The sequence below is a fragment of the Ceratotherium simum genome, chromosome 17 (genome assembly GCF_057802395.1).
Source record: "Ceratotherium simum simum isolate JZ-2026a chromosome 17, ASM5780239v1, whole genome shotgun sequence".
NCBI lineage: Eukaryota > Metazoa > Chordata > Mammalia > Perissodactyla > Rhinocerotidae > Ceratotherium > Ceratotherium simum.
Genome location: NC_141916.1, coordinates 10,370,185 through 10,392,002, shown reverse-complemented (window position 1 = coordinate 10,392,002; position 21,818 = coordinate 10,370,185). Strand labels below are relative to the sequence as shown.

The 21,818-nt window shown below is 40.4% G+C and overlaps 1 protein-coding gene across 2 annotated transcripts in view; it reads right to left on the bottom strand.

Annotated features, from left to right (window-relative positions):
* Positions 1-6,982: 6,982 nt before the first annotated feature.
* The window catches only part of LRIG3 (leucine rich repeats and immunoglobulin like domains 3), a 45,145-nt gene continuing 30,309 nt past the window's right edge, over positions 6,983-21,818 (bottom strand). The window contains exons 9-19 of one of the 2 annotated variants that reach the window (XM_014786689.2): positions 21,352-21,432; positions 20,346-20,417; positions 18,042-18,113; positions 17,385-17,548; positions 15,047-15,367; positions 13,613-13,894; positions 12,189-12,641; positions 11,262-11,420; positions 9,269-9,412; positions 8,899-9,174; positions 6,984-7,661 (exon numbers count right to left, since the gene is read on the bottom strand). In XM_014786689.2, coding sequence (XP_014642175.2) covers positions 7,417-7,661; positions 8,899-9,174; positions 9,269-9,412; positions 11,262-11,420; positions 12,189-12,641; positions 13,613-13,894; positions 15,047-15,367; positions 17,385-17,548; positions 18,042-18,113; positions 20,346-20,417; positions 21,352-21,432 — 2,269 coding nt within the window. In that variant the 3' untranslated portion in view covers positions 6,984-7,416. Of the gene's footprint in view, positions 7,662-8,898; positions 9,175-9,268; positions 9,413-11,261; positions 11,421-12,188; positions 12,642-13,612; positions 13,895-15,046; positions 15,368-17,384; positions 17,549-18,041; positions 18,114-20,345; positions 20,418-21,351; positions 21,433-21,818 lie in introns of both variants that reach the window. The other variant, XM_087442101.1, reaches the window with a different exon arrangement.

Sequence of the window (21,818 nt, the reverse complement as noted above, 5' to 3'; positions counted from 1 at the left end):
TAGTAACTTTTTATTGTATGTCAAATATTATAAATTTGACCCTGTTGAGTGCTGGATATTTCTGTATGCCTATAAATATTCTCCAGCTTTGTTTTGGAAGACAGTTAAGTTACTGGGAAATGGCTTGATCCTTTTGAGGCTTGCTTTCGAAGCTTTGTTAGGTGGTTCCAGAGCAGTGTTTAGGCTAATTTCGCCCCACTGCTGAGGCAATGTCCGTGGTACTCTACCTGATGCCCCTTGAACGGGGAGGTTCTCCACGCTGGTTGGTGGCAAGAACTACTGCTCCTGTGGGGGCTTCGGGAATTGCTCCTCCTAGTCCTTCTGGAAGGCTCTTCTTCCCCTGGCCTTGGGTAGTTGCTTCACATGCATGTGCTGATTGGTACTCAACTAAAGACTTGAGGGGGACCTTCTGCAGATCTCTGGAATTCTCTGTCTGTGCAGTTCTCTTTTATGTAGTACCCTAGTGTTTTTGCCTTCCCAGACTCCCAGCTCTGCCTCCTTGACTCAGGTGGATGACTGGGCTCCATTTGGCTCTCCCTTCCTGTGCCACAGCCTGGTATCATAGGGCTCAGCTGGTATCACAGGGCTCACCTGGAGTCATAGGGCTCACCTGGTATCATAGGCCTTGTGGAGTATCATACGGTTCACCTGGCATCATAGGGCTTACCTGGTACCATAGGGCTCACCTGGAGTCATAGGGTTCACCTGGCATCATAGGGCTCACCTGGAGTCACAGGGCTCACCTGGCATCATAAGGTTCACCTGGTGGCATAGGGCTCACCTGGAGTCATAGGGCTCACCTCATTCGTTTCCCGTTTCTTGGGGATCGCTGCCCTGTGATGCCTGATGTCTAATGTCTGAAAAGTATTGTTTCAACAATAATTATGTTTCAATGAGGAAAACAAGGAGAGGGCTAGGAGCTAGTAGTTTTCAGATTTTAAAAAATGTCAATAATAAAATTTTTTAAGTTATAAATATATAGCTATAAAATTTAAACATTGAGTAAATTCTAACTTTTGATCACAACGAAACTTTGCATAGATTTAATGGCTTTTCCTTTCCTATACTGCTGCTACTACTCTTAGCGTAGAGCTTCTTGGATATCAGCATCCGTGTACTATGATACGTAAATTATAAGTGCACTTAAAGGAGCTATGCCGTGTGGGCAGCAGCACTTTTTTTTTCTGGTAGTGATCAGCTTATAACCAGTTGTGTCCTAAGAAAGGCAAATCACATCCACTACTTAGTTGATCATATTAGTATCTACTTTTATTATAACTTTTACCATAGGAAAATCATCACTGTTTCATCAGAGTGTGACTCCCTCAAGAGAAGACTCCTTCAGTGACCCAAGCCACGTCTCATTCATTTTTGATATCCCAAGAGCCTATCACATTGCTGGTGCTCATGTGCTGTTAGGAGTCCAGCATCCTTGAAACAGTAGCAAAAATCTTAATGACCAAACATACTAGATAAGTCTCCTTTAAAACTGCACCCATGTTCAAGATGGATATTGTAGGATATTGTAACAGCTGCAGGATGTACTCCTGCAAGAGGACACACACTAACTGCTAGTGAGGTCAGAGGCTTAATGACCTGCCTCAACAGTGGAACCCAGGTCCTGGCATCAGTGTTAGGGCTGGTCATTGAGGCCAAGCTGTTCATTTTTAGAAGGGAGCTTAATAAATTAATACACAACAAAGTCAATAAGGATCTTGGGCAATTCTTCACATTAAAATTACTATTTCAAGTTGGGGCAGTACAAACTGCTCTAATAAGTACACCCAAAATACAGTGTTCAAGTGCAATACACTTTTTCACTTACGTAAGTAAGCCTTCAAAGCAAATATTCCAGGTTGGTGGGGAAACCATATTCCATACAGTGATTCAGTGACCCAGGCTCTTCTACAGGTGAGTTCAAGGAAGAGTAGCTCTGGGCCACGGCTCTCCAATCAGACAGCTGCAAGAAAAGGGCAAGGAGGTGTGTGTGAAGGTTTTGGGGACTGGGCCTAAAAAACCTTGGTTCACATTCCACTGGGAAGAAAGGTCAAATGGTTACAGACATGCCTAACAGCAAGGTGGTTGAGAAATGAGTGCTAGCTGGGCAGCCATATGTCCAGTTCCTACAGCAGAAAAAAAAAATCTGTTGACACACCTGGCTGTCTATTTACCTTTAGCAAACTGAATACGAGTTGATTTTCCCGCTGAGTGCTAGACAAATCATCCCGTGATTATTTCAAAAAAATGCAGATCTTTTGACTTCTTTTATTTCTTCCTAGAAAATGTCCTATTGACATACAGGTTAACTGTTCTCAGTATTTTTCATACCACGACATCGCAGCTGGCTCTGTAAGTAACAGCCTCCCCATGATTTTCTCACCACGGTTCATATAAAGGTCTGTGGGAAAAGTTGCGATACTGGGGGTAAAAGGAAAGGTTGGTTTTGAGAGAGGAGCTGGATTCTGCCAGACGAGAGAAGAGAAAAAACATTTCAGAGGAATAATTTTGTCATTTGTCTAGGAGTTTCTCGGGGGAAGAATTATTTGTTTTAATGGTGTTATAGCCCAAGCAACTAAGACAGCATCTAGCACAGCAGCCACTCGAAAAATGTTTGCTGAACCAAAGATGAGAAAAGATGTGCAAGGACAACTGACAGGGTGTTGTTACCAAATTTCAACTCTTTATGTCGAAATAAAGCCACAGAGGTGCACAGGGGCAGGTCAGGGGCAGGTCAGGGGCTACAGTACTGCACTGTTGGCAAGGTGGGAGTGGGGGTGGGGAGGGGTTACGGCATAAAAGGTGGGCTGGGGTCAATGTGTTGAAGGTCTTATACACTGTAACTAGGATTTCAAGTTTAGCCATCGGAAGTTTTTAAACAGGAAAGTGACCGATTCAGATCTATTTAAAAAAAATAATTCTGGTAATACTGCAACAATGAATTGGGGAAGAGACAAGAAGACACTGCTTCAAGAGACAGATAAGGGTCTGAACTTGGCTGTGGCAATGGGATAAGAGGCAAGGCATCAACAGCCTGTGAAAACTCAGGTGCAGAATCAACAGGAACGGTGATTACTGATGAGGAAACAAGAAAGGGAGTAGCAGAACTGTAACTGTTTGGGGACGCAGGTGGGAACAACCAGACCATCAGCTTGTTCTGGCACACGCTGAGTGAAGTGCGCGTAACACTTCCACGTGGTTCAGTTAGAAATAGAAACAAAATTAGCGCCAGTTACGGGGCCCTACTCATCTATAGCGTTTAACACATTGCATTGTTAAGTATTTACTTATGAACATGTTTCCTGTCCTACTGATAATTAGGACAAGGATCATCTTCCTCATTTTCACATCACCTATGCAAAATATACAACTAAGTATATAAAAAATGTTTGACAACTGTCAGTGTGTTGTTACCAAATTTCAACTCTGAGCTATAAGTCAAAGCCATATGCAGAAATATCAAAATAACTACCAAACCAAGGACAAAAATCTCATAAAGATATTAGGTGTTCTGTTCAAATGTGATTGAAGAAAGAGTTAAAATTTTTAAAAAAGAAAAATCAACCACGAAACCCAACAAAGATGTATGAAAAGAGGACATAATTGTAGAAGAAATCTGAGAATGAGTTGCAACAGCTGTGAATTGCTTTGCCTTATTCTTTAAGATGTCTTCTCAAGGACTGGCCCCGTGGCTTAGCGGTTAAGTGTGCGCGCTCCACTGCTGGCGGCCTGGGTTCCAATCCCGAGCGCGCACTGACGCCTCGCTTGTCAGGCCATGCTGTGGGAGCGTCCCATATAAAGTGGAGGAAGATAGGCACAGATGTTAGCCCAGGGCCGGTCTTCCTCAGCAAAAAGAGGAGGATTGGCATGGATGTTAGCGCAGGGCTGATCTTCCTCACAAAAAAAAAAAGATGTATCCTCAAAAATTCTATAATTAAAAAAAAGTAATTCTAATAAGCTACATGTAAATATTGGTTAGATTTTCTTGTGTTCACGAATATCAATCATCAGATAGGAGGATATGGAATTCAGATCCTTGACATTAAATAGAATGGGAATGGAAAATAACTTGCAATTTTTGCAAGAATGGATTTGTTAAATTATATACATTTCAATCTATGATATAGACTTTCATGTATGTTTTATCTTGATAATAATATACCTCAAGTAATATCAAACATCTTTGTTAAAAGACATGCCACCATTATCAGATTTCTCAAAAAACACAAATGTACAAAAATATTGGGATAATTCAGTAAACATATGTGGGCAAACTCTCTTTTCTGTTAAAAGAAAATACCAACTAAAGTACCTCTGTGCCATTTTAGGTCAGTGCCATTTTAGGTCAAATCTGAAACCTCTCAAGACTGTTTCAGTCTCTTATTATAGATTAGTTTAAGAAATGCCTCATGGAAAAGATCAGTTCTGGTAACTGGATATTTCTGGAATATTGAAATTCTTCAATTCATGGAGAAACTGTACCTCTCTTTGAAGACTAATAGTTTTTTGGCAGGACATTGTATTATTCAATGTGTTAACTGAATGCTGTCTTAAAAAATAGTGAGTTCTAAATTATCCTATTACACAAGTCCAATTACTGCAGATTCCAAGAGTGGGACGGACAGAGAAGTCATTTTGCAATCACATTTGGTTCTCATTCTCTTTGAAAAACACCAGTGCAGCACATCTACTGTAATATTGGTTATAAATTACTTCCTATTACATTACATCTAAAGGATTAAAACCCCTCAAATGTGTAAAAATACCAAATCACTTCTTTTTTCTACCAATCTTTAAAAAATAGTACCAATGGCTTTAGTCTGAGAAATGACTTTTGGTTTCTTTCTATAGGGATGCTGTGAAAATAAATCATAAATATTCTGCAGATATTTAACTTTTATAAAGTGTTACCACGATTAAGGACTATTTCTTCCTCAATATCTTAAAAAACAGATAAGGTTACACACAGTAACGATTTTATCATTAGCGTCAACAGAGGAATTAAGAAAAAAATGATACAAAAGTTGTGTGAACATCTTGGGGCTGGCCTGGTGGCATAGTGGTTAAGTTCACACACTCCACTTCAGCGGCCAGGGGTTCACGGCATCGGATCCCAGGCGTGGACCTACATACCACTCATCAAACCATGCTTGTGGCAGGTGTCCCACATATAAAGTAGAGGAAGATGGGCACAGATGTTAGCCCAGGGCCAATCTTCTTCAACAAAAACAGGAGGATTGGTGACAGATGTTAGCTCAGGGCTAACCTTCCTCACACACACACACAAAAAGTTGTGTGAACATCTATTAAGATACGTTGTACATGAACCGGTCTTGTATCAGAAAGTATAGCAAGATTAAATTGAAATTTTTAAGTACTTATCATAAATAAGCTAAGCAATTTGACATTTATCTACCTTTTTTCTGTTATTTTAGGATATCTTAATACTTACTAGATTCATTTTGCTAATTAAATATGGAGTCCCAAAATTCTATATACTCTTTTCATGCAAACGTCAGAGGGAAACTGTGCTCCTCCCTCTCTAGACAGCTAAGATTACATGCAATCCACAAGTTTCAGCACATAGGCAGAGCAAAAGGGGAAAATCATATTGACGTACAGTGAATCTAAGTTTCGAATTTTAGGCGTTAATGATTTAAACCTTTTTCCTTAAGTCTGGAAAAATTAAATCCTTTAAAAGAAGTTCATAATCACTGAATAGGCCCCTATCGATGCTTGCACCACATCTGGCAGTGATGAAGACAAATTAACAATAAGATTTTGAAAATCTGGCAATTTGATAAAGCCAAAGCATATGAAATCACTTCTCTGCACTTAGTCACCGGTGGGCCAAGGAAGGATCAACTTCCTGGCTTGGACTCGGGTGTCTAAATGAAAGGAGGAAATATTACTGCAATCTGGGTTCCAGGCTTCTGACTCTCAAACAACAAAGCTCTAAACTCACGAAGCGAGAGAACTTCCCCCAATATATTGAATCCTCTCACAAAGATCTGACAACAGCATAAACTCACACCTCCAACAGGCTAGTAGATTTTAAAGTTTAACGTGCTATATTAATTCCTTTCATGCCAATTTAATTTATATTGGGCAACACAGTTTTTCTTTAAACTACACATGTGAACAAGGATTTACTAAAGAAAAAAATTCCAGTTTCATCATCTGAGTTATTAAACTTAAGTTTGTTTCATTCTGTTACTTCAAACTATATCACTTAGTTTTGGAAATGACTATATTCATGTTTTGGGTGTATATATGCCAGTCATGTAATGACATTTTCACCTAAATACTGTTTAAAGCAAGTATTTTAAATAGTTTTATGCGTTTAAGTAACAGATTTGATACTCAGTTTTTAAGAAGCAGAACTATGACGACCAAATTAGAAATTTTAATTCTTCAAGTTAAATTCTGCAGAATAGCTTAGAAGTACCTCTTCTCTAAGAACTGCTCATCCAGCAGAAAATCAATAAGAACAAGAAAGAATTCTATCAGCATCCCATTACAACCTGAACAGTGGATGAAAATCCACCTCTCCCACAACCGTTTTAACTATAGAAATGTGCAATAAACCACTCTTGTTATAATTAAAGAGGCGGTAAACGTGAAACTATTTGGAAAAGCACAATGCATGAGACCACAGGAGGCAGTATTATAATTAAGGAAACATGGCTTGAGCAGTGATGTAAGCAATGGTGGTTGTACTATACTACACCAGACCATAACAAGAAATCTTTTTTTGTTCATTGAGTTAGAAATAAATTAACGTATCCCAAATCTTTGTAGCTCCTTCTCATTTACAATGTGCTTTCAGACAGTAACCTGATCTGAATCTGCATTACAACCCTGGGAGGTAGGCAGAATGCTCGTTTTTTGCTCATATTTTAATGTGCTGAGTATAATTTTCATCAATTTGAGACACGATAATATGAAATGAGCCTACAGTGTGGTGAAAGCAATAAAAATTGTTATTGTATAGATGGGGCTTGGCGTCAAAATGACACATTTTATTAAATGTAATGTGCAAAATAAAATGAAGTGACCTCTATCCAAAAAAGGTACAAGACAGGTATTATTTAAAATGCTTTAGTACTCGTTTTCAATAAAAAGAAATCTGGCATTATAAAAATACATAAAATAGTCATGAATCTATACCATTAATTTACATAAGATTTTTTTTTTGCATAAAACAAAGTTATAAAATAGTTTAAAAAGGTATTCTTATATGAAAGTTACTCCCAGTATAAAATTTTTTATAACTTTTTGTTATTTTGGTCCATCTGTATAAATAAGACATTTTATCCTTTTAAAATTCGTAACTCCATTTAAAAACATAGGATTGTCTCTTTTAAATAAAAGTCCACTTGAGGTAGTATGTTAGAACTCTCTTTGGTCCCATTCAGTCTATGTGTCCAAGTCATAAGACTGAAAATTTGGAGTCCTGTGGTTTTCTAAGGTCTGTTTATAGGTACATGTGTGATTTTCTTGCTGAAAATCTGTCCTTTCTTTCCCATCTTTCTCTGACTCAGAGTCCAAGTCCAGGGAAGAACAAGCTTTCAAGTGGAAGGCTCTTGGCTGACAATCTGATGACTGACCGAAGCTTGCAAAGGCATCCAGGTGAGCTCTCCTCAGAGACTTCCCAAATGTGCCTGAAAGAAAGAAACCCCTTGAGCATATGAGTCCTTCTGCTGGCATTTAAATCAATAAAACACATTTCAAATTAAGGAGCATCTTACCCTGTAAACATGCACAAGCATTTTCTAAAAGTCCACATTATGGTACTCTGGTGTATGTGTATCTGTGTTATGGAGACAGTACTTAAAGAGGGGAGCTGAAGATATCTGTACACCTCTTATTTATATCTACTGAATAAATGCATCCATTCTTTATCACTTCTCATGACCTATAGCAATCTCAATCACTGAGCAATGAAATTCTCCCATAGAAGTTCTCCCAAATCCTAGCTTCAGTACTCAAGAGCCCAGAGTTCTCCACAAAGGGCATCTGGATAGCAACCTACAAGTAACCTGTGCCAGAATATAGCAAATTTCTGTCCAAATATCCTTGCGTCTTGCCCTTTCTTCTTTAGTAGCAAAATATTATTCAATTGACTCAAATTCTTGCCTCAGTCATATAAAAGATATTATTTCCACTGTTTCAAAAAGGAATATAAATAATTATACTGTGACAAAACATAAAATTTCTTAAAAGCTGGGTAAAATATTTTAAAAATCTATTTTTTTTTTTTTAAACAAGACCAGTTGTGGTTCATTTTCCCATATCTCCATCCAATGAAAAGATGATCTCAGATCTTCCATCTCATTGTCCCCCTGCACTAGACTGAAAAATCAACGAATGAATCTTGGTGCCAGCCAGTGTCTTCCACCACCAAGGTGGGCGTTAAGACTCTGATGGTCTCCTTTCTGAAGGGGGTTCAGCCTGGCTGCCAAGTAGGACTCTGTCCAGACTTTGACGGCGGGTTCAGTTATGAGCCACCAGAGAGCCCAAACCACAATCATGCAGTGCACACAACTCCACCCCAAAGGCTGTTTTAGCCCAAAACCACTTTTTCCACATGGTTGAGAAAATGAGCTCCTAAGTCACCCCCAAACTCTTGTTTTCTGGATGGTGCCACACACAGTGGTACCCAGAAAGCTCCCAAGGCTTAGTCTGGATTAAATACATAATCAAGTAAAATCCCCCATGTCTGACTTTGCTTTTAGAAACATCTATGCTAACTAATAGAATGTCATGACAGCATCATTAAAAAATAATAAACAGAAAACATTTTTCACCAGTTTGGTATTCAAAGCTCTCGTTGCTCTCCCACAAGCAACTTGGAACATGGGTCTTGAGTCAAGGCATCTAATAATTTCATAAACTTACCCATGAAAGAATTACTCGAAGTTACTGATGCTGGCTCCAGACTCGGACTGAAATCTAGAGAGGGCTTGTTTAGACACACATTTCTCACTCCGGGTCCTTCACCTTGAGAGTAAGTGGAGCTGATGAACCTCCTCACGTGTGAAGGCCATCCTGCATCACCCACACCCTGTTCGCAGGACTCCTCTGAAGGATGAAGACATGGGTAGCACTCCTTTTTCTTTATGTAACTGGGCTCATAGTGGTCCACGAAAGCTGTTCTTGGGTCAGGACCACAACCTTTTTAATTTGGGGGGCAGGATCAGAAAGAGATGGAGTTAGTGTTTCTAGAAGTCTCTCCAGAAAACAGAACTCAGATAAGAGAACCACATACCTGCATGATAGGCTTCAAAAGGATCTGAGCCATATACACTCCCCTTCAAATACACAGGGCCTGAGGATCCCAAGAAGGGACAAAGGAACGGGTCTGTGGCAACCTCCACATCGGCTTCACTGCTGTTGTCCACGTGGCATGTCCCTTTAAAACATATCTCAGTCACTGAGCCCATTCCATGCAAGTACCATTTCTCTCCACTTTTGGCATTTTCCATCTTTACAGATGAAAATTTTGGGTAAAACGCCATATAAAAGAAAAAATTGCAGAAATTTATAGTAGGAGTTTTAAAAAATTTATTGAGGCCTATGGATTAGTAATTGAGTAAATTTGAGACATCTGACTAATAGATACTTGATTAACCATTGTACTGCATGTGTGAACCTGGTTGCTGGCCCCACCTGGTTTCCAAGAGAAACTGATCTGTGTACAGATCCTGCAAACAAAGCAGGCGTGGTTTACAATACACGATGCCATCAGCGCTGCCCCCTTCCTCCAGAATGTCACAGATGACCAGGACCAGGGACTGGCACTTAACCAAAGATCTCTCACTGCCCAGCTCAAAGATAAGCTCAGCCAAAAAAAAATCCTATTGTGAGTGTCTGAGCTAAACAACCTAGAAATGATATGCCATTAGCAGTGGACAGAGCAGTTGAAGGAAAAGAGACATTCTAAGGGTGAGAGATGCCATGAGGGGCCATGTGCCCGGGGAGCAGGAATTGGGCAGTCAGAGGGTGGGGGTGGTCTCAGAGAGAAGCAAAGGTGCCGAATGTGACTCAGGAGTGCTGTGGCCTCCAGAGCTGCTCAGAGAGCTGACCCATCTCCAGCCCCAGCGTCCACGCAACGAAGCACTATTATGTTCCAGTTCTGTCCCTTTACACTTTTGTAAATGTCTTTTTAAGTAAACCCTGCTACATTCGAATGAGCCTGGGTCTCTGCTCTTTCCAACCTAATGAGTCTAATCAAAACGCCCATTGTTATGCTCAAATCTTCTCTTCTATCTCTACACCCTCCATCACTGTCTTGCCAAACACTTTATAATTATTTGTTGAATTTTTTTTTTGTAGCTGAGGAGGATTGTCCCTGAGCTAACATCTGTGCCCATCTTCCTCTATTTTGCATGTGGGACGCCACCACAGCATGGCTTGACAAGTGGTGTGTTAGGTCTGTGCCCGGGATCCAAACCTGCGAACCCCAGGCCGCCGAAGCAGAGCATGCAAACTTAACCACTATGCCACCAAGCTGGCCCCTATTTGTTGAATTTTTTGTCTCATCACTGACTAAACTGTGAAACTGAAAACAAATATTCTTCCCTCTCAACTATGGAGCCGACCACAAAGCAGAGACTCAATACACACTCGTGGGAAAAGACGGCAACACGTTTGAAAATAATGTCAACAGCTTCCACTTGTTGAGCCCTCAGTGTGTGCCAAGCACCATGTAGTTTTCCGTTATCGTTTTATCCACTTTTCACAACACCTAATAGGGAAGGAGTGTAATTGCCCAAAGATGCACAGGGAGTGCGTGTCAGAAGTGGGTCTGGAACCAAGCCTGCGCTCTTGTATTATGCTGCCTCTATTATTATTATTCTTAAAACCATACAATTCTGAAAGCAAGAGTCAGAATTAGATTTCCCTAATAGAATGATTTTAAATTATCTGACTTTTAAGACCACGCATGAAACCAGTTAATGTCATTTAAGTACGGAGAACATTCAGGGCCAAGTAACATTTACAACGTAACGAAAATATTACATTGCACGGAGGAATTAAATTTTACTTAACCCACTTGTCTTCTTTTAGTGTCAGAAACAAAGATTTTTCTAGTATTTAAGAGAAGGGCATAAAACTATTTAATTTCAGCTTTGCTAGTGATCTTGGGCCAGGTCCTAAATATATCAGTGTATCAATTTCTCATGAAAATTAATCTTATACTTGATTTTCCATTAGATTCTTTCAAAACAACTATACCCACGTTCATTTTAAATACCTACCATTACTGTCGTGTTGTGGTAAGAAAAATCCGCCTCCTGAAGAAGTGACGAATTGGTGGTGGCTTCCACTTTCCGAGGAGACGTACCCATCCTGTCTGTCAGCCAGTGTTCCCTGAGAGGACAGGTAACTAGGGATATCTGCCGGCAGGTTGGTCTCATCTGTAATCAAACAATAGCATTCTATTAACAAGAATGATCATAAATGCCCCACAGGCCTCCCCGATGAACGGTATATACTGTTTTGGTTTCCGTACAAATCAAAGAAATCTACTCTGCAAAACCATCTTGATGGGGCAGGATTCAGGTCAGGCAAACCAAGGATCTGCTGCTCTGGGAAGCATGAGCTGGTTTTCTACTTTATTGCCTGTGAGATGCTCCTCCCAAATTTCAAAAACGACAAATGTTTAAAAAGATAAAGGTTTAGGAATTTTCATGGGGTAGTATCAAAGCTCTTGAATTAAGCTTGATCTCTGCCATATTCCAGGCTTAGTATCATTCATCGATATAGGTGTTGGCACATATTAGTCAAGTCATAGCCCCTCTCCCACTAATACTAGAATCCTCCCTAAATGCCTGAATACATAAGACACAACAAAAACTACGGCAGAGTGTAAACCTCACAACTGAGGGCTTATTCCTGGTTCTCCATCACCATCTTGTGAAGGAGTTGTTCACTCTGTGATTTGGACTGTATCTCACAGCCAACACGATATTCGGATGAGGTTTTAACAAAAAGCATTAATCTTAATTTAGCTTTATTCTGGGCTGGGGTGTTATTTTTAGCTAACCATATTTCTGCAGCTTGAAACAAATGAGTCACCCTTCTGACACGGCCTCAGACTGCAAGACACACATTCTTAGAAGAAAATTACCACGAGACCACGAACACATGACACCACACCCGGTGCCAGGCTTCTGTTGACACACCTGTGTTGGTAATGCTGCAATCCTCGTTCCTCCGCCTCGTGTGGTAGATGATGACCACCCAGACGAGCGACGTGCCCACCACACAGCAAACCACCGCTATGATCACGACGCCCACAGTGGCCCAGCCGTCATCGTCTAACGACGATGCGGTCATCTGAGGGGAGTCGCAGGTGGGCGTGGGGATCACACTCAGGCGCACGTTGCCTCTCTCGGTGCCCAGGGTGTTAGACATCTCACACGTGTATTTCCCAGCGTCGCTGACATCTGAGTCCACAATGATGAGCAGCTGATTGCCTGCTGCGAAAAAGTGCCTTTCAGTGACCACCAAAGGGCTGTCATCCTTGGTCCAGTTCAGTCTGGGAGGAGGGCTACCTCCCGCGATGCACTGCAGGACGGCCGTTTCTCCCTTGGTTACAGTTCGGTCTAAGAGGGGCCGCAGAAATGATGGTGTTTCTGAAATGACAAGTTACGTTTTTAATCTCCTAAATGAAATTAGGTTTTGCATATCGTAAGACCTAGCACCTGAACTTAGTCAAATTGGAACCTAAAATTGCATTCTCCCACAACTTAATGTGCTTGCTTCTTTAAGAGCCTAAACATGTACTCAACATTTGGGATTTCATTTCATTATTTGGCTGTCATTTACTTATAATGCCAGTTAAGGATAATATTTACTACTTTTTTATCTCAATCTCCCTTACTCTTGACAAGGCTGGGGAATGGTGGCAGAGTGGCAAAGCAAAACATTTTAGACATTTCTTAGAAATAGAAAATGTACAAAAATAATTTCAAGCACAAAGGTGTGTTGATGGATGAAAAGAAAACAAGAATGTTTAAATTTTTAAAGGGAAGCTTTCTAGTGCCAGATAACCAGGCCTATATTAAAATCCTGAAAATAATGTACTTTTATTATTTGGTGTTCATGCGTTACTTTGATTAACTCTCAAAGATATACGTATGATTAACATGTTCATATTTTTTAAAAGCATCTGTTTAGGTCAAAGACGAAAGATGAACTCTGATTTCCAGAGTGGTACGGGGTCCCGAGAAAAGAGAGCAGATCCTTCCCAATTCGTTCATACGTTTACTTTCTTGCATGTTCTTTATAGTGTTAGGACTATTGGTAGACCCTGCATGAGGGGAAAAGCAGAGGATGGTGATTCCTGCAAAAAGGAAACCCTCAGAGCATTCCCTCTTCCCCCCTGCTCAGAGCGGATGGAGCAGAGTCATCCCACCGGCCCGAGACTTGAAGATGTATTGCGCGTCTGACTTCAAAGGCTCTGAGAAGCCATTAGTTCTCTCCAGGAAAGGGCAGTGTCCTGTGAATCATCTCTCCCCGAACAACGTCTGACACTTAGGGCTTTCGGGTGAGCTAGGATCTTTAAGACTAACTTACATCACAGAATCTGAAATCATCCACTCACCCAGGACAGTCAGGGTTGCATTTGCAGAAATGCTTCCCGCGCTGTTCTGAGCTGTGCAGCTGTACACCCCGATGTCCTCTATCTTCACATCCACGATGAAGAACACGTCATCCTCAGGCATGACGTGCATGCGTCTCTCCCTCGCAGCAGGGAAGTCTGTACCCCCATCCTTCTGCCAGGCGATCTGCGGGGCTGGATGCCCCAGGGCAGCGCACTCCAGGCGCGCCATGGCCCCAGCACGGATGGTAAGGTCCATGGGGGTCTTGGTGAACGAAGGAAGCACTGAAATCCAAAAAATAACATGGGCATTAGTGCTACGGAGTTTCAGAGGTTCATTTTCATTCCTTTTTTTGATACGTACAAACGTCCCTGATACAGGTAAGGCAGGGGTTATTTCCAATCCCAAGACAAGGAGGCTAGAGCTGAGATGGAGAGATCAAGGGATGCCCTCCAGGTGACACAGGTACAGAAACAATGGAGTCAGGATAAACACAGGTCACCTGATCTTCAGACTGAAGGTCTTTCTGCGATTTCCCAGTCACTGTTTAGTTTCCTCAATAATTATTTGCGAGATCTTGGGCAAATCAATTAATCTACACCTTGACCATTGACTCCATCTTTTCTTTTTTAAAGTCCCTCCTGGCTCGACCATTCTGTGACTTTAGATGTGTGTTTTGTCCTAAAATTTTAAATGCAAAATTGTTCTCAGTGTCAGCCCTCAACATCATTTGTTGAATGAATGTATTAACGAATCACATACAAAACCCTCCACCATGGAAGATACAAACGATTAAGTGATAAAGTGGCAAGGATCCTATTGTAAAACTGCATACCTGCCACACACAGCAAATGATGACATACTTTTATTAACAGCAGCCAACACATAAAGCATTTACCGAGCACTTACTGTATTCCAGGCCAATGCCTGGATTCTGCTAATTCTTTTACACAAATTATTTTATTCAATGATTATCATACCTCCATAAGGTAGGTACTATTATTCCAAATCCTAATTGAAAGATGTGGAAATGGAGGCACAGAGAGGTTAAATAACTTGCTGAGAGTCACACAGCTATAGGCAGGAGTGGCAAGACTCAAACCCAGATCTCTGAGTGAAAGGTGCTGTGCTCTGACACTGCACTTCGTGGCTTCCCACATCAGACCACTACTGTGAAATCCCAAAGAGCCGAACGTGTCTGGTTCATCCCTGTGTTACCCACCACGCTAAGTATGGTGTCTTCAATGTACTAACTGCTTGCTTAGATACAAATAACCAAGAATCTTCATTTTGTGGAGGGCGAGGGAGGGAAAGGAAAGGTTAGGTGGAGAACGATGAGAACAGAGGACGGGGTTAGGAATAGAAGAAGAGAGGAAACCAGGCTCCTGTCTCTAAAAGGTGTCTTTAAACACAAAAGGAAAAGTCACAGCACGTACTATTGACTGTAAGCTTGGCTTTGACAGAGTAGGATGAACCAAAGTGATTGGAGATGACACACTGGTATTTCCCTTCACTGGAAAATTCCACGTTGCGGAGCCGCAGGATGGTGGTGTACTCCATCACCTCACCCCCTTGGGCCCGGAGGTGTGCATAATTCTCCATCTCAGCATCAGCCAGTAGCTCATTGTCTTTTTTCCAAGCAAAAGTCATCGGGGAATCACTGCTGCTGGCAGCCGAGCAGATAAAACTCAAATTGGAACCTTTTATTGCCGACTGGGTTTCTGGCTGAACCGTGATCTGGGGTTTGGGAAAATCATCTGTTCAAAACGGAGAGGAGGAAACGAAACCACTTGAAGACCCGAGAGTCCAAATGCTGCTCTGATTTGAACACCAAGAAACTCAAAACAAACAGCGGCCTGGGGTTCACCCTTGTGTATGTTTCACAGATGGACTGGCGGCCTCAGTGTTGAAATGACGGCCCAGCAGAGTGTTTATAAAGTAATTCATTCATTTCAAATACACTGAGACCTACTTATCAATCATTAACTGAGAGGGGACTATTGTTTTGGAATATATTTATTCCAGAACCCTCGTGGTTTTTTTTATATAAATACAAGAGAAATCAGTTAAGAAACTTCCAGGCTCATGGATCATCTTTAAATGCTACCATTAGAAACCGCAATTTTTCCCATATTCTCCATAAATAAGGAGCAGCAAAAGTAAGAAATCAAACATCAATAATGATAATCAATTATCACTAAAGACAGCAACTAACATCCACATTTACCAAAAACAGAACCCATATTAAAGAGCAGTAATTTTTAGGTAGAGCAGAAAAAATAACCATGTAGTGAAAGAAAAAGTATCTCCAAAGCTCACAGCAAGACCCTGGCTTTGGCCTGGAATACAGAATGGACAATCAATCAGGCCGCCGTGCTACACTGTCACAGCCACGTTATAATTAGAGCTAAGCAACTCTTTCATTCCAAACAGTTATTTTTAGTTCTCTGTTACTTTTTGGAAAGGTTACCTTTTTGAACTTCAGTTTCTCAGAGATGGTCTAAACCCAGAAGGAAACATTGTAGATCTACCAAAATGTATTATTTGGGTGCTCTGAAAAAATAATGCGTGTGCGCGTGTGAATGGGGTGTGGGGGATGCTCTCATAACTCCAACTCCATGCCTGCATGCTATAAGTTTCTTCTCCTGTATGATTCTTCTAAAATTCTTATCTGGTAAATCAATGTTCAGATGCACCATGGAGGGAGTAAAAAATCTATGGATACTATATATATGTCTCAAAGTAACAGAGTTCATATCTTGGGACTAGAAAACTGTAAAATAAATACCCATGGGAAAGACACAGCTCAGGCCCTTACAGATGGTTGCCAAAAGCTTATTTAGATCCAAAAGCTACACCAGATGTTTTGTTTCCAGAAACTGCTGGCACTATTTAATGCTGCAACCTAAAGAAATATATTTCTCTTATACTTAACTGAACAATCGTAGGCAAAGCAGTTTTAAATAAATTTTTAAAGGCCAATGCAAAATTAGGTTCTGTAATATCTTAACACACGTGCTTAAATTTAAGCAAATTTTGATTTCACGTCCCAGACGCACATTGATTTTTACAGAGGTCTCCATGGCAGTGACCAGCAAGCATCAGGGCAGCGTCGCAGAGAGCAGGCTGCACCAGGGAGGCGAACGCTGGGGTTTAATCCAGATCTGCTAACCCGCTATGTGAAGTCTGGGTAAGCAGGCTTTCAATGCTGAGATGCTTGGATGCTAAAACGATGGACCTTCAATTTATTTATAATAAATTCAAACTTTTTATTACTTGTAATGCTTTACCCGCCCATAGTAAAATTTTTAGCAGCCTATAAATCACTGGCTCATAATTTTCTCTTTCTACTCCACACACATAGCATTTGCACAGAGTTTTGTTCAGTCTCTTCACTGAGCTCATGTGAGTCTCTCAACAATCCAAGGAGTCGGGGAGGCCAGAGAGCAGAGCCCCCATTTCACAGACGCACAGGCTGAGACTTAAGGGATTTAAGTAGGAGGGCTGAGACTATCCAATTCTCCCAAGATCCAACACCATCATCTCTCTACCAAACCACCCTGAGGCCAGACCAAAGACGAAGAAATTTTAGAAAACTCTTTTTCTCATCTATAAAATTAAAATAGTCAGCCAACTATAGATCTATTTTCATCTACCTCTGCAGAATTAAAAGCTTTATTAAGAGAACATAAATTTATTCAAAACCATTATTTGGACAAATGGGAGAAAAAAAAAGAAGAATTAATAAAAGGCAGAGGCAAGAGTTATACTCACCACACACAAAGCCATCTGGGCTAACGGCAAAAATACTTCTTCCTTTTAGCAGCTGAGGATGGGCACAACTGGCATTTACAAAGCTCTGAAAGTTGTTTTCCGCCACCCACTGTGGGAGCCATTTTAGCTGGCAGTCGCACAAAAGGCTTGATGTATTTAAATGCCTGGGGAGAGTAATTACGTTCAATTTGTTTTGTATGAAATGCAGATTTCTACAAGTAAACTAAACTTGAGTAACTATTAACAAAGCAATGAATGTGGAAACCAAATACACACATCCCATGTAATAAATATGCTAGAGTCCATCTTACAATGCAAGAAATGTTAACTAGTACCATTTTTTGTTATTGTTCTTACCTACCTACTGAGCTAGAAGTGCTGATATATCAAAAATAGCTTCCTATGGAAAACTTGTCACTATGATTAGGCACCAGGTCCCACAAATTTAAACTGCAAATTCACAACAGAAAGAAAAAGAAACTCCTCTTTTCAGCAAAGAGAGCCAATAACCAACTCCTTCTGCTTTCCGGCATAAAGATTAAGTAATGTTAAGAATGTGCTAGACAGTTGTTCTAGATAATCTAGGATAACACACCCCTTGATGGTTTCCCCCTCTACGCTTTATTTGAAACTCTTGGAAAGAAAAGAAAAGCTCACAATTGTTGAAGTTTCTTCATTTGTGAAAATGCATTGCCTTGTAATGACATGATTGCGTTGTCACTCAGATCTCTGAAAACAACCAAAAACAGATACATTAGAGTGAATTACAGTCACTGAGTGCCTTCAGACAAAGGTTGGGCCAACACTGCTCACCCCACTCACCAAACAAATACTCTATGTGCTGAAATGCACAAATGGGGTGACTCTCGAAGAACCCATTAGGAAGCCTGAATTGATGGGAGAACAAGGATATTTGTACCGGAGGCAGGTTCTGTTACGGTGAGAGAGTCCCTTCTCATCACCATGGACAGGTTATTTGACGCATAAGGGCCTAAGCTGTTCTCCTGTATTATTTTATTGTATTTCTCATTATTCAAATTAGTAACCATTAGTAACTTCTAAATACACAAATAAAATTCCTCATAATTATGCTTTAAAAAAATCATCATGTATAGAATACCTTCTATGATATGCAGTGTTAAGTGATTCATATTTACATACATATTATTAAATTTATTCCTCACAGCAATCCAAAAGAAAATGGTATTACTACCTTGCTCAACAAGAACGGGGCAGCTACGATCTGAACTCAATTATTTTCAATTTCAAAACCTACACCCTCGGTCACTAGCCTGTTCTGCCACACACAGCAGACAGTAAGGTGTTCAGACAAGATGTACTTGTTAAAAAAAACAAACACTTCAGGCAGGACATTCATAAAACGAGAGAATATCCTGGGCTGATTTTATTTTTAACTAGTGCTTACAAGCAGTGTGAACGAGAGGACTCTCCACAATGATTACTGCTCTTTTTCTTACAGGAGTCAGAGTACAGAAAGGGATTTGTAATGAGACAAGTGGCAGCAGAAGACAGAATGAAGGTACCAACCATGGGCTGGGAGAGTCGAGAAGGTTCAGAAAATTGGAGCAGAGCTTAATCCTCCCCTGATGCACTAATTCTACTTTCCCAGAAATGGAACGGGTCAGATGACAAACGCTTTTGCTTAGTTTCCCTTTGAAAATAAATTTGTTTCAGTAAGGCCAGCCATATAGGTCCACCCTTCCAATTTCTGCTTTGTAGAATCACCCAACCACGGCCTGAACTGCTGCACCGTCAGTACGGCTACAATCCAAACCTCCCTCAGACTGACAGGTAAGTCAGAAGATGACAACAAGGTGATCCACAGACAACAGCTAAATCGTCACTCTCTGTACACAGCACAGAGGTGGCTACAAACCAAATATGTATTTTAAATGATAACTTCTTTTTGTCCCACTTAACAGATATCAAAACTTCTGGCTACAAGCATTCCTTAACAGTCAGAGAGCACAGATTTTATATTACTCTGTATTTTCACTGTACAAGTGTAAAACACATGCCCAGGGTTACGAGCAGCTGGGTGGTTTGGTGCTCATGCAGGACTGACTCCTATCAAGGTTGGCTAGCTCGCTCTGCCAGGGGCTGAAAATATTTGAGCTCCTAAATGTCATTTCAAAAATGTATGCCAGGAGTGACTGAGGGGAGCAGGGGCAGGGAGTGTGAAGGCCAGAGCTCACATGAAGTAGGGACATTGTGAGGCAGAGGCGGCCCTGGCTTCAGTCCTGGTTCAGCCAGTTGCTAACCGATGGGTTAGCAGTAAAAGAGAATAAGAAAAAGAACAACGAAGGGGGCAAATTGGTCGTCTGTTTTATAATTAAACAACAGTAACAATGAACGAACAAAAGTTCTCCAAGTAGTGTTAATACCCGCCTAATGTCACAGTCAAGGACTGCCAGGAATTGTCTTTTCTGATCTTTAAAATCCAAGTCTCCTTAACTGTCCGATGGAATCAACGAACCCTCAGAACCTCCACTTCTTAACTTAAAAATAAAGGTAATAGCTATTGAATAGTTTTCTTGTGAGGAGTAAATGAGACAATATATATAAATACCTGGCATGGTGCCTGATGTGTGGTGGATGCACAATAAATGATAGGGTTCTTTTTAATTAAATTATCACCACTTGAGAAAAATAACTAAAAGAAAACCCAATAATGCTATGCAGCAAGGTCCTTGAACACAAAGGAAAATATGTAGCTGTTTACCTCATATAGATATAGACAGATACACAGACAGGTACATAGATAGATAGATAGGCAGATGGATAGACAGGTAGGTAGGCAGGTAGGTAGAGGACAGGTAGATTTGTAAATGTCTTTACGGTACTGAGAAGATAAGGACAAAATTACATTCTAGTTTGTTTTATCACACATAAGCAGATCATCTCAGGCTACCTTTAGGGGAACTAAATTCAGCTACTCACAGATGTTCTAATGCATCCAAACCAGTGAAGGCTTTTTTGGTAATAGATCGAATCCGGTTTCCCTGGAGTATTCTAGGAAAAAAAAAAAAAATAAATTGGAACAGTTAATAAAAGCAATTTTGAGGTGGAATTCTCATGAAAAGAACTGCTCTTTAAATCACTTGTGAATAATTCTATTTCTTTTGATTAAACAATATATCCTGTAAAAATATATCTGTGCCATTTATTTCGGTAATACAGTTCAGCATGGTTTTCAAAGCATTCAACAGAAAACCCAGTACAAACAGGTATTTGATAAGTTCCTCTGATGGTTAAATTAAAGCAGTGATTTTCAAAGATTTTTTAGGAACAGAAGAAACTTTATTCCAACTAAACTGTTTTTTAGGAACAGAAGAAACTTTATTCCAACTAAACTGTCTCAGAACTCTAATAAATAAGGCAGCTAATAGTAGAGACTCTCACCTCATCCTCCCTCCCCGTGGATACTTTCATCATCCACAGAAGTTTAGGGCCATGTGTAAGTCAATTTGAAGACCACTTGCTTAAAACACAGAATTTAGCCATCTACAAAGCCACTTTATGGGTAAATATAAGCATATTTTTATCCTGTATTGCTTGAACCCTATTGCAGTATTATCAGTGGACACTAGATCACTTCATTTAAAAATTCCCGTGAGCAGAGTGCAACATCGAAAGTGTCAAATGTTGAACTTAGTAGGGGCACTAACTTTACACAATGATAATCCCAAGAGTCTAAGCACTCAAAACAATTTAAAATTATCCAGATATTAAAATAAGTTTAAACTAACCAGGGTGTTGAATAAAACCACTGTACCCAAGGAAGAAAAGCCATCCACATCTTACAACAGCTCTCATTGGCGAAATGACAAAAGGTAACAACCATTTAAGCTCCTATTTCTAAAACTCTTCCAAGACGTCAACCTATGGAACTGATTCAAATCACAGCAAAATGTTCAGGTCAGAGGGTGAAGCAAACCATACTCACAGCCGCCTCAGTTTGTCAAGCCCAGAGAAAGCACCATTCATGTCTTCAATAGTCCAGGAGATTTCATTGTTCTTCAGATCCCTAATCAAGAAAAGGAATGTTCCTGAAACTAGTATCAGGTACCGAACACAAGACACAGCATTCTCTTTAGAGGCATGCTCTGAAGTCTAAGATCACCACCCAGGTGGATGTAATTTGTAATAAATTCCTCATAATCCCCCACATCAACTCCACCCCTTTCAAAAGAATAGAAAACTTTTTCTCGCTCCAACATACCACTCACACCCTGCCCCCCTCCCTCAACATTTTATGGTTTTACCCGAAATCAGGACAGTCGACTCTGGCCCTATTAATTCCTCTATCAACATGACTAAGTTCTGAAAGACTTGAATAGTCTGAAAAATACATTAAACTTTAAAACCACTGCCCCAACCACACAAGCAGGAGTTCGCCAAAGTATACAGCAT